The sequence below is a fragment of the Hippopotamus amphibius genome, chromosome 2 (assembly GCF_030028045.1).
Source record: "Hippopotamus amphibius kiboko isolate mHipAmp2 chromosome 2, mHipAmp2.hap2, whole genome shotgun sequence".
Classification (NCBI taxonomy): domain Eukaryota; kingdom Metazoa; phylum Chordata; class Mammalia; order Artiodactyla; family Hippopotamidae; genus Hippopotamus; species Hippopotamus amphibius.
This window is the reverse complement of record NC_080187.1, coordinates 150,997,419-151,010,131: the sequence shown is the minus strand read 5'-3', so window position 1 is coordinate 151,010,131 and position 12,713 is coordinate 150,997,419. Positions and strand designations below refer to the sequence as shown.

Below are 12,713 nucleotides of genomic sequence, written 5' to 3'. Positions count from 1 at the left end.
GCCGGCGCCCCGACACGTAGTTCACTCCTGCGAGCATAGGACGCGGCGGGCACGTCACCCGCGCTGCCGGGCTCATCACCAGCCTGGGGCCAGTCGGGCTCCGGCTGACCCGGGCTCAAGGGCAGCGCGGCCCGGCCCGGTCCCCAGCCGCCCGGGACGGTCGGGGAGCTCCGGGTCCCTCCGGCGGGAGCGGCCCCGCCCCACCCGAGGCCCCTCTCCCGACCGGGCCGCGCGGAGCGCTGGGCTCAGCAGGGGAGGAGCGTGCAGCGGGCGAGCGGCCTGAGTCTCCGGGCGCGGCCGCCCGAGAAGCCAGCTTCGGCGGGGTGCGGCGAGGTTGTTCCGCGCCGGCCGGAGCGGACACGCCTCCTCGCCGGGCACCGCGCTCCGGAGGGGAAAGGCAGAAGCGGAGGCGAGCCCTGCGGGGCGCGCCCATCCCGGCGCCCGGCACAAGCGGGGCTGGAGGGACAAAGGGGCGCCCTCCCGAGCGCTCGCCTCCGCGCCGGGGTTCAAGGCTGTCACGGTACAAAAGCTCCGGCAGGAAAATACGTCGCGGGGTCCCCGCTGCAGAGGGGAGGGGCAGCGGCCCCGCCCCGGCCCGCCGCCCTCGGACGTCGTGCGTCAGCGTGCCCGGCTCCTGGCTCCAATTTCCGCCCCTCCTCCCGCCGGCCAAGGGGGCACGCCCATTGGCACGCGCAGACCCCGAGGCCGGTGGGCGCCTCTCTCTGTTCGGATTGGCCCGGCCGCGAACCTGCGGGCCAATGGCGTCTGCCCTTGCCTTCGGCTACGCCTCCTCCTCAGGCGCGGGCGCGCGACCGCTCCATCCTGCCGGTGCGCGCTCCGGGATCCCCGCCCCTCCGCGTGCGCAGCTCCCCGCGGCCGCCGCCGCCGCCTGTAACCTGCGCCGCCAGGATGTGGCTGGGGGCTGACGTCGGGTCCAGATGTGGCCCCGGCCCCGCCCACCCCCGGGGCCGGGCCGCCCACACCGAGCCGCGGCGCGCACGGCGGCTGTCCCGCCTGCCACAATGCGCGGCGAGGCTGCGGCCGCGACTTGGCGCGGTCGTCCCTAACGTCGCCGCTCGGCATCCTTAGGACAGGCCGCTCCTGACGCCGCGCCGGGACCCCCCTCGCCCGCGCCCCCCCATGCGCTCACTCTTCGGTGCCCAGCCGGGCGGGCGCCTCGCAGACGCGGAGCCGCGCGGGTGACGGCAGAGGCGGCTGCGCGCCCAGCCCAGCCCGCGGAGAGGGCGCGCCGCGCCCCCGCCCCCCGCCAGCTCTCCGGAGGCCGTGGGTGCGGATGCGCCGCTGACGACTCGCAGCGACCAGCAGTGCCGTCCGCCGGCCGGCCGGAGCCCGCAGCATGGCAGCCGCCGCCTATGTGGACCACTTCGCCGCCGAGTGCCTCGTGTCCATGTCGAGCCGGGCGGTCGTGCACGGGCCGCGGGAGGGGCCGGAGCCCGGACCCGAGGGCGCGGCCGCTGTCGCCGCCACGCTGCCCCGCGTCGAGGAGCGCCGCGACGGCAAGGACAGCGCCTCGCTCTTCGTAGTGGCGCGGATCCTGGCGGACCTTAACCAGCAAGCGCCGGCGCCCGCCCCCGCGGAGCGCAGAGAGGGCGCCGCGGCCCGGAAGGCGAGGACCCCCTGCCGCCTGCCGCCCGCGCCGCCCCCCGCCCCCGAGCCCGCCTCCCCCGGCGCCGGTGGCGCGGCGGCCGCGCCCCTCAGCCCGGCGTGGAGCGAGCCCGAGCCCGAGCCCGAGGCGGGGCTGGAGCTGGAGCGAGAGCCGGGGCCCGCGGGGAGCGGCGAGCCCGGCCTCAGACAAAGGGGCCGGCGGGGTCGAAGTCGCGCCGACCTCGAGTCCCCGCAGAGAAAGCACAAGTGCCACTACGCGGGCTGCGAGAAAGTTTACGGGAAATCCTCGCACCTTAAGGCGCACCTGAGAACTCACACAGGTCAGTGGGGCGGCCCGGACGCCCCGAGCGCGCGGCCGGGAGCCAGTGCGAGTCGCCCGGCCACTCCCCCGGAGCCGCCGGCCGGGCGCGAGGGGAGGTCGGCCGGGAATGCTCGGGGCCTCCCCCCTTTCCCCGCCGCTCTGGGCTGCGGGCGACCTCGCGCGCCGCGCGAGGCGGGTCCCGGCGCCGGGAGCCGGCGCCCGACCGGCGACCGCGCCCCCGCCGGGCACGCCCCCTCCCCGGGCGCGCTCGGGCGGGGCCGCGGGGGCGAATGCCGTCATCCGGGCCGGGGGCGGGGACCCCGCCCAGGCCTGGGGGCGCGCGGGCAGGTGCTGGCGAGCTGGGTGCGGGCCGCGGGAGCCGCCGGGGGAGGGGTGTCCTCGCCCGACCCCTCCCCCGCCGGCCGGGCGCGCGCTCGGGAGGGGAGGGGCCGGCCCGGGCGCGCGGCGGGCGAAGTTCACGCAGGGACAGGGCTCCCTCCAGCCGCTCGGCACATTCTTCGCTCTCCTCTTCCTGTAATTTTTCCAGCGATCTAAGGTTTAATTTGTCGAAGCCAGAGCCAGCGGCGGCCGACGCGGGGGGCGGTCCCGGGTCCTTGTCCGCGGCTCTTTGTGGGAGCACCGCCCATCCGGCCGGCGGGGGCGCGCCCGACCCGAGGGGCTCCGGGTGCCCGCGTCGCTCTCTCCCGAAAGGAGCGCCCGTGGGTCTGCGCCGCCCTCCTCTCGGCCCCGCTCTCACCTGCTGGGCCGGATGCGGGCAGGCAGCACCTGCACGGGGGCGGGCGGCCGGAGCGGCAGCCTGGGAGCCGCGGACCGCCGCCCGCCCCCGACCCCAGGGCAGCATTTCCCTTCGCGCCGGCCCGGGACTTTGTCGTTGATGCATCTGTCGTTGGGTTTTTTGTTTGTTTGTTTTTTAAGCGCAAAAGTGGAAACAACCTTTTAACGGATAGTAAGCTTTCTTTCCCAGTTTGGTTTAAAGAAGTGTGTATTTCATCTGAGCTCACGCGAACTCTTCTGGACACTTAAGTCTTTCACCTTTGGGACAGGTTCTAAACCCTTATACTGTTAACCTCGTTATCAAAGGTGTAGGCTTCTAATTTGTAAAACAGTTCACAAGCTGATTAAATGACTGATTTAAAAACCGCAGTCTTCAAGAACCTGGAGTTGAAAGGTTTTTTTCTCCCGGTAAATTTGGAACTGAGCCGGCCCAAGGTCTGCAGGTGTCAGAAACGGCGGATCTCACGAACTTTCCCCTCTGAGGCTGTCCCCGCATTTCTGGTCCCACGCTGTGGCGGCTCAAACCACGTGGCTGGTGGTGGGGTCGCGGCTGAAGGCGAGGCCGTTTCTAGGCCTTCTAAGTCAGAATTCGGGTTGTGTGGACTCTTGAGGGAGGTGGGGACGTTACTGCAAGGGTGGGTGTGGTCGTGGGGGGTGGGCAAGCTAGGTTTGGAGCTAGGTGGACCCGGGGTACCCTGCAGGGACAGCGTTTGGGGTGTGGCTAGGGTTAAGTACCCCGTTGAGGGCGAGGCCAGCACTGGGCAAGGAACTTAACTGGAAAACTGCAGCCTATTTTACTGTGGCCGCCCACCCGACAGCAGCCAGCAGCCAGCTTCGCGAATTACAGAGGGACTGGCCCAGGGGCGGGGCTCGCCGGACCTCCGCCGGGGTGGGGGGGATGTCTTCCCGGTTGACTGAGCCCTCCTGGTGCAGGGTCCGTGTGCCCTGCGCGGCGCAGGGCAAGACGGCTAGATGCTTGGGGCAGGGGCGCTGGGAACCTGCGCCTTCGCGGTGGAGTGGAAGCCAGCCTCTCTGGGGTGCCTGAAAACCCAAGGCAGCCAAAAGAGGATAGATCCATACTTTGCCTGCAGTGTGCTATGTCTATTCTTAGAGCAAGGAGCCGGCGCCGCCCTCCAGGTGTGCAGAAACTTGAAGCTCCATCTCCAGAGTAGCTGCACATCTCCAAGTCAGGAGTGTACCGGCTTCTCTTCGGCCCTTGGAAATGCAGATTTCCAGGTTTCAGATGCTGAGTGCAGTTTAAGGGGTCCTCCAGGTGAATCTGTTTATGAACCAAGAACATACCTCTGGCCCATTTCCAGGCTGAGCCCAGGTGTGCACAGTGTAAGTCACTGGTGTTCATAGAGGGGACAGAGGCAGCCCACAGAAGGGAGAGGAGAGGCAGGCTGGCTTGCAGGGGTTGACTGAGAGGTGACCCTGGGAAGACCTGAGCAGCAGACCCTGGTTTATGGGCTCCCAGAGTGTTTGGGGGGGGCGGGGGCGTATCTCCCAGGTCATGCCAGTACTTTCACGGCATTAGGGAGCCCCCCAATAGTGATTGTATGGTGGGGGTTGAATACCAAAACGACTTTGGCCAAGGAGGCAGTTGGCAGCTCTGTGACCAGGGAATGGTCCCCAGGCCTCCCTGCAGCTTGGTGATGTCTCCTTTGACCACCTGGAAGGTCTGCAGGAAATGAGGGTGTGTGTATGTGAAATTTCTTCGGGAGGTCCTCGGGTTGGCTTTGACTCTGGGGGAAACTTTCCTTCCTGGCTCTGCTCTGATCTCCCACCCCCACCCCAGACCGACTGCATGCAAAAAGCTGCGTGTCCTGGTTAGCTGTGTGGCAGTGTGGTCCCCCGCTTGCATCCCCCAATGGTCATTCTGGGGACTGATGACCCTCTGTCACATTTAGCTAACGGTTGATGTTATAGCAAACTCATGATAAAACAAAACAGAGACACAGACGTGTTTGCAGCTTGGGCCCTTACTATTTGGTTGATCATAACTTCCCAGCCCAGACCTGGGAAGTTTGCTAAGACTTGCTTTGGGGACTAACTAAACCAGGAGCAGATTTTCTTGGAGGCTGAAGGGCTTTGATTTGAATATCCAAGGACTTAGAGAGGGGAAGCTCTGGATTCCTCTGAAGGTAGCCACCCCACCACCACCCCCTAGGTGGCCAGATCCCACATAGGGAGGCTCCTGTCTGCTGTCCAGGGTGGTGGGGCTTGGTGGGCTTCTAGCAGAGTGGGCCCCGTCTTTCTTGGCAGATATGTCCCGAATATATTCCTACCTATTTGTTCCCACAAAAAATGCTTTCAGAAGGCTTCTGTGCCCTGTTTTCCCTCCAGTGCCAGTAGCCAAAACCTCTCCTTGCACCCTGGTCTGGGCCCGTCTCAGCAGCTCTGGGGGCCTGGCCAGAAAGGTGGGTGCTGTGCAGGGCACAGTCCCTCCCTCCTGTAGCCCCAGAGAGTTCCTGGTCACCTGGCCCTGTGTTGGGGGGGGTGGGGTGGAAAGTAGAGTAAGATTTCATTATCTCAGCCATAGCCTGTGATAATTTGGGGCAGGGTTTGTTTGAAATTTATCTTGACCCACTGAATGAGGGATTCGATCCCCCGTGAGATTACTGGGGCAAGGATTTAGGTCCCCTCCCCACTACCAGCTCTGGCTTTAGGACGTGGTTTTCAAGCACAGTGCCTGCCTGGACCCCTGGCAGGTGCTCCCTGGGGCAGCTGCGTTGGAAAGGCAGCCTGTCAGAGTGGAGGGTGGCTGGCCGGGATCTCCTTCACCCAAAGCAGACCAAGCTGGCAGAGGGCCAGCACTTTGTCTGGTACACAGCCAGGCCAGCAGCTCCCGCCCCTGCTCCCCCACAGTCCCAGGCTGCCATTGGGCCTAGTTGTGAAACTCTTCTAACGATGCAGAAGTGTGCAGACCATGTGCAAGCCCTCCTCCCCCCCCACTTAACCACTGTTACCCCATACTTGTGCATCTTTTTCCAGACCCTTTTAATGGATTTTTGTGTACGCACACACACACGTGCATCCACGGAGTAGGTAATTTAAAACACACACGTAGGATCCACGAGAAGCATTCCACCAAGGCTTTTGTCCTGTGTGTTTGCTTAGCGGGGCAGCTTCATTCCTTTTCCTGGCTGCATCGTACTCCAAGGTGCGGCTGTGTGGGCTCTACTGTCCTTTATCCAGCCTCTTACCTGCTGGAGGCACATCTGCGCTGCTTTTCTCATTTGTTTGAAGCCACGTAGCAGTAGACTCTGGTGTGTGTCTCAGTGTCTAGCTGGCATTCGTGTGGGATTGAGACCTGGTGATGGTAGTGACGGGGGCATAGGCGTGTTTAAATGTGTGGTGGAGCTACTTTGTTGATGTAAAGGACACATTATGTTTTGAAAGGAAATTGGCCGGCAGATCTTGGTCTCCCCAGTGCTGAAGTTCCTGCTATGTCTCTGGCTGCCTTTTTAAAAAAATTCTTCCAGTTCTCCTTTTGTACATGTGAAAGCATCATGTTGAGAACGTTTGAAACAACCTCAACAAAACCATTGTTACTCTCTCATGCCTCACGACCAGCTGTCCTGCCATTCTGACTCGGCTTACCCAGTGGTCCTCAGCCCATGCCACAGTGAGGTGTGCCCCCGGGGGCCTCCTCCAAGGCCTGCACTGGGGGAGGGGGACACTGATGTGATGCCATTTGCTCCCCCCTCCCCTGGCTGAAAGGGGACTGGAGGCCCTTCCTCCTGTGCGAGCAGCTGATAGGACCACACTTCACTTAACCAGAGGCTGTGTGTGTGTGTGTGTGTGTGTGTGTGTGTGTGTGTGTGGCTTAAAGCCTCTGGAACCAACAGGGCTGGGGGCCCTGCCCCTTCCGAGGAGGCGTCGCCAAGTCCACTCGTGGCGGCCCACATGCTGTCAGGGCCTGTCTGCTCAGACTTGACTCTGGACCCCAGTGGTTGCCCAGTGGACGTGGCAAATTAAAAGGGCAAGTGTGGGATACATTGCTGGTGCCTGAAAGCAAGGGAGGAAGCAAACCAAAGGGCTAGTCACATGCACGCATGTGTGTTTAAGTATATAACTTGAGAAACCCCACCAAACCCTACAGAACTGGAGCAGACTCAGGGGGTCTGCACGGTCCTCCCCGCCGCACCCCCCAGGAGCCTGCACTCCATGAAACGTGACCTTCTCAGCAGAGATCGGGAGTCCCGGGGCACTGTTAAGATGTGTCTGGTTTGTGCTCTAAGAAGGCCCTGAAAATAGTTTTTTAAATGAAAACTTGTAAAATGACGCACTCAGGGCTCATGCCGTGTCCAGCACATCCACACTGCTTGCCAGAGGCTGGGCCTTCTATTAGCAGTAGTTTATAGTACACTGTTTGATCTTCACGAGGACCCTATCTAACAGGCACTGTAATTATTACTAGTTTTTAAATAAGGACAGTCAGGCTCAGGTGGATTAAGAAATATGCCGGAGGTTGCACAGCAGCTGAGGGTGGAGCTGGGGCCTATGCCCAGGCCGCCCTGCTTCGGGGTGTGGGTGTGCCCGCGTGCCTGACTGCTGCGCCCGTCTGGACTGGGCTCCAGGGACAGCGGATGAGCAAGGCCTCGGGGTGTTAGAAGCCCACGTGCCCCTCACACACTGTTTCCCTGCAAATGGTTATTACTTCTGAAACGTTAAAGGATTGTACAGTGAATTTCGTATACTCATTTTCTGGAGTCATTAGTTAATATACTGTCCCACTTTTAAAAGAATCCTTTCTTCCCTCCTTCCTGCCTTCTCTCTCTAAATATTATATTTTCTCCCTCCCCTGCCTCTCGTCTCTCTAAATATTGCACATTATCTACAATACAGTCCATATTCAGTTTCCCTCTTGACCCCCCAGGTGGTCGTATAGGAGCCAGGATGCAGTTAATCACACGTTGCCTTTGGTGGTTCTAATTCTTTAGAGTCCCTCAGTCTGGAAGAGCCCCCCATCTCTTGGTCTTTGGTGCATTGGTGTTTTAGGGATCCAGGCCAGTTGTCTTGCAGAACAATCCCACAATCTGGATTGGTCTTTTCCTCATGATTAGGTCCAATTTAAGCAATCTTTGGCCAAAACTACAACGCAGGTGATGCTGGGCCCTCAGTGGTGCTGGTGCACCACGGGGGTACATGTGGTGCTGGGTCATGGGTGAGGGGGTGTCTGCCAGGCTCCTCCGCTGTGCAGGGCTGTTCTCTTCTTGACAGTAAGTGACACTCTGAGACCGCGGCTTTCTGGAGGGCCAGGATGCTGCTGGTCCTTCACTGAGCTATGTGCCGTGCTGGGGCGCTGTCTGCTCACCTTTATTCAGCCCCTTCTGCCTGGTCCACTTGCCGGGCTTCTGTTCATCCTGCAGCATCCTTAACTGCACAGGTGCTGGGTTTTTCAGTTTTGTTGTTGGAAGTCTTTTTAAAGTCAAAGAACAACTCAAGAGAGTCTTAGGCGCTTCTTCCCCCAAACAAACGAGATCCCTTAATTTTACATTGAATCAGATGTTTCCAGATGGTATTTGTAGCAGCTCAGGAGGTGGTCGTGGGCATGTTCTCAGTCAGCCCACCCACACCCCAGCTCCGTGCCCACGGGTGACCCATCTCCCAGGCCTGGGTGAGCGGGGCCTGCAGCCAGCAGGCTTAATGTCCTGGTGGATCTCGACATGCTTTCCAGAAAAAAACCCAACTACAGATTCAAGTCCACACACCTGAGCCTGTTTCCCTTTCCTTTCACAGCCCCAGATGGGGTTATTTTCTTGGGAAGTCAGTGTCCCGTCAGGATGGGAACAAACTTCTGAGTGTTCACCCAGCCCGGCGGGTCAGAAGCAGCTGCTGCAGTGTGACTGCGATGGGACGGTGGGGACAGGGGCCCCCAGAGCCGAGCGCTGGGCTCAGAAGGCCTTGGCCACTGCCCTGGGCCAAATACAGTAGAGGCTAGAACTCTGACTTTTCGCTCTGCAGGCAGTGATTTGACAAGAGGCACTTAATGTAGGACAGAAGAACTCCTCACGAACCCGGAGTTCTGCCACTTGGCTGGGCGCGTGCACGCATGCACACCCACGGTACCCTGTCCGTTGCACCTGACCTGAGCATCCAAGCCTGGAATGTGTTTCTGTGGAGCCGTGACTCCTGGTCCCATGGTCACTTTTACAGTCAGGGCCCACCCTCGCCCCCAGCCCTCTCCCATGCAGAGGCCCTGCAGTGAGGTGGCTGCGTCCCTTCACACCTCCGGTGGCCGGGCTCTGCTGTGTCCTCCACCTGCTCCCAGTACGCTGCTGACCCGGATGGGCTGGGGCGTCCTCCCCATTCACGGTGGGCCTTGTGTGCGCAGTGGGGGCGGCCTGGCCCAGTGTGGCGTGAGCAGATAGCACGGGGCACACTCCAGGTTTTTACTGTGATGTGTGTGTGGGGTGTGGGGGTGGGAGATCTGTTTATTGTTCTCCTTTTTTGAAGTTCATCACGCAAAAAACACTTGCTAACCAGGAACTTGGCTGCACTCCGTGGCTATTGGCCAGTCTGTCCTAAGGTGACCTGTTTGAAAAAGTGCTGAGGCTTGATGCCTCAGATTAAATGTCCCTGTGCTGCTGCCACAGGGGTGTGGCCTACCCTGCATGGATGGGTGACCCGTGGTCCCTGAACACAGGGCCCAGGCCTGTCTCCTGGAGCCAGAACCCAGGCACATCATGAGAGAGCTTTGCAAGAAACGGAGGCCCACATTGGCAGTCACTCACCAGAGAGCGCGTGGCTCTGCCCGTGCGTGCGCCTGTCTCTGAAAGAGCTTCTGGCGCCGGCCCGTGTCCTGCAGACATGGCCAGTGGGAGGGAAGCTTAGGTGTGGGAGAGGGTCATGCGGGCTAAGGCGCTCAGGGGGCTTCCTGCCCCCACCCGGGGCCCCAACACGGTGCTGGCAGGGCAGCCTGGCATGTGGCCTGGGGCCCAGGACAGGACTCCTCACGCCCTTGGGTTAGGTTGACTGGAGATAAATTCCTTTTCTGAGTTTTTCACTTGTTTTTAACTCTCTTTTATTGTATAAACGCTCACCATAAAAAAAAAGGAAAGAAAAGAAAAAAGAAAGAAAAAAAGGATAAAGAGCTTGTTTGGGGGTCAGAGGAAGAAGCTGAAGTTAATGGCAGATCAAGAATAGAGGTTTTTGCAAGGATGTGTTGGGAAAGAGAGAGGAACCAGAGAAGGTGCACACAGCCTCAGCACTCAGCCCTACTAGGAGGGGCGGAGCGGGGCCCAGGGGCCCAGGCCCGTCCTTTGGCAGGCTGAGTTGCTCAAAACCAAGTCTGAGATGAGGGTGGGGGTGGGGGGTCCTGGAGGTGGGGGGGGTTAGCACCCTGGGTGCTCCATAGGCATCTTATCAGCAACAGACCTCCCAAGTTTTCACTGGAGGAGGGATGGTGTGAATTAGTTACGTAGGTGCCACTGATACTAATCTAAGCTGTGTAGCCAGTGATGGGCAGTCTGGCTACTTAGTGGCCCTGCCTGCTTCCCTGACTTCTGCCCATTTTCCTCCATCCCCCCCCCCCCACCCGCCACTCTGGTTTGCCCACTGGTCGTGGGTGGTCCTCTCCCACTGGGCGTGCCGAGGGAGCGGGTGGGGCAGGCGCCGCTCAGGCTGTTTAGACGCCATCCTCAGGTCCCCTCCGCCCATCATTGAGGTCTTGCCCACATCCCACTTTGGAATGATTTCCCCGTGTTTGTTCATCAGTTGCCATTTTTGTCCCCAAGCACGGGCGGTGTGGTGTTAGGAGGCCCCCCGGGACGCCAGCTCCTGCAGCCCTGGGTGCTAAGGGTCGTTTCCCAGGTTTCCTTGTCTGTTTCAGAGTGCTCCTTTTGGGCGGCTTGCATAGCAAATCCTGTTTTATAAAGTTTTGCCTTGGGAATTCCCTGGCCATCCAGTGGTTAGGGCTCCGTGCTTCCACTGCAAGGGGCATGGGTTCGATCCCTGGTCGGGGAACTGAGATCTCGCAAGCTGTGTGGCACAGCCAAAAAATAAAAAAAATTAAAGTTGCCTTGTTGCTTGGCTTAAGGCACCTGGGGTATTCCCCGGGAGAGTCTGAGGGCCTTTGCAGGATGCCCTCTTTTATGATGATAAAATGTCATTTAGCATTTTCTCCAAGCGCTCTTCCCGAGCCTTCACTGTGTAGGCCTCCTGCTGTTGTGCTGGCAATCAGGGTGGTTGCCCTGAGCTACTGTCAGGCCTCTGGGGTTTGCAGGAAATTCAGCCTTGGCTTCTTACGTGTTGCTGCTTTGAAGCTGTCCTTCCCGAACACTGGGCTGGGTATTCCGGGCTGGCATCCTGCTTTGGACAGGTTGCATCAGTCTTAAATTCACTCACTTCAGCCTTTGAAAAACGTCAGCCTTTATCTCCGTGTCCCTGATGTCTCCCTGACTTAGGAGCCAAGTGTTTTAACTCCTCCTCTTCAGCTCCTCCCGTCACGTGTTCAGCACTGGGCCTCAGGAGACAGACGCGCGTGTGTGTGTGTGTGTGTGTGTGTGTGTGTGTGCATGCGCCTGTACACGCCAGTGTGCATGCATGTGTGTCCGTGTGCCTATGTACCTGAGTCTGTGCATGTGATCAGCTCCCCCACCAAAGCTCAGGACAGTTGCTTCTTCGGAAGGAAGCCGGTCGGGAGGCCTCTGGCCAGGTGGCTCCTGCTGCCTCACACGGAGGTGGTGCCCTGCAGGGGCAGGAGGAAGGCGCAGTGTGTGTCCGGCTGTGGCCACAGGGGCAGCGCTGGCCTTAGGGCGGAGCGGGGACCCTGGAGCGGAGCTGGAGGGTGTGGGTTCCAGGGCCCGTTCTGCCCTGGATTGGGGCCAGCAGCCCGGCGTAGGGTCTGGCCGTGGCTGGCTGGACGCACCTGAGCTGGGCTCTGTGGCTGCCCAGCGGAGGGTCCAGCCTGGTCCTCACATTTCCTCCCCCCGCCTCTCCTCCTCCTCTTCCTTCATATTCTCCCTCCCTTTCTCCTCCCCCTGTTTCTCTCCTTCCTCACCCTCTCCCTCCTCCTCTTCTCACATCTGGGGTCTAAGCACATTTTTAACCTGCCCTCAGGAGTTTCCAGCCCTTAGGACAGGGGAGGGTCGGTGTGCTGGGGAGCAGGGCCCTGGAGGCTGGAGCAGAGTGGAGACACCTCTCCTTTGTGCTGTGGCCTGGCTCAGCCCAGGAGACCTGGAGACTGACAGAGGTCTGGGGTAGGGCTGTGGCTTCCTCCTCCGTCCTCTGGGCCCCTGGGGACACCCAGGCGGCCCTTCCTGTGGGGGTGTTGGAGGCAGCGGCCTAGGGGCCTAGCTGTTCCCAGTCGGTCAGCATCCTCCTACACAGCAGAGGGAGAGGTAAACACTGGGTCGCCTTGACAACCGGCTGAGCTGGGGCTCAAAGTGCTTGTGGCAAGAGAAGCTCTCATTGTCTCAAGTTTCTAGGATGGGCTTCTATTTTAATTTTTTTTCTTTAATTAGCTGAAGTGACTAAGATACCAAAATGCCTGACCTGGTTCCTAGACTTTCTTCATAAACATTTATATTCCCTTTATAGGAGGCATGTTTCTTACGGTGACTCACGGGCCTTTCTCTTAGGCTGCGGAGAGGCCCTGGCACGGCAGGGTGGGGGTGGCACAGAGGGCCTCCCATGCCGATGGTTGGCGCGGCCGCAGGCGGGGGCGCTGCCAGGGTCCCGGCCCAGGAGTGCTTAGTAAACACCACGCCAGCACTGTACTGACGTCGAGGTTGATTCCATTCCCTGGAGAGTTTGGGGGAGACGCCTCTCTCACCTCAGGATGTTCGGAGCCCTGTAACGCGCTTCCAGAAGTCTGTCTGAGCCCAAGCAGTGCTCTCCCCACCAGATGCCAGGTTCTCCCGGGAGGCCAAGGTATGAACCAGTGTACGTCTTGGTGCAAGGTGACACTTTGGTGTTTGCTGTTAAAACCCTCACTGCGCTCATAGGTGGCTAGGCTGGATGTCCCGCCTCAGTGGGAGTGCCT

The 12,713-nt window shown here is 60.4% G+C and overlaps 1 protein-coding gene across 5 annotated transcripts in view; it reads left to right on the top strand.

The window, feature by feature from the left end:
- The first annotated feature begins 846 nt into the window (after positions 1–846).
- Positions 847–12,713, top strand: part of KLF13 (KLF transcription factor 13) — a 40,321-nt gene continuing 28,454 nt past the window's right edge. The window contains exon 1 of one of the 5 annotated variants that reach the window (XM_057720488.1): positions 847–1,946. In XM_057720488.1, coding sequence (XP_057576471.1) covers positions 1,358–1,946 — 589 coding nt within the window. In that variant the 5' untranslated portion in view covers positions 847–1,357. The remainder of the gene's footprint in view (positions 1,947–12,713) is intronic. The other 4 variants (XM_057720482.1, XM_057720484.1, XM_057720483.1 and 1 more) reach the window with 4 other exon arrangements.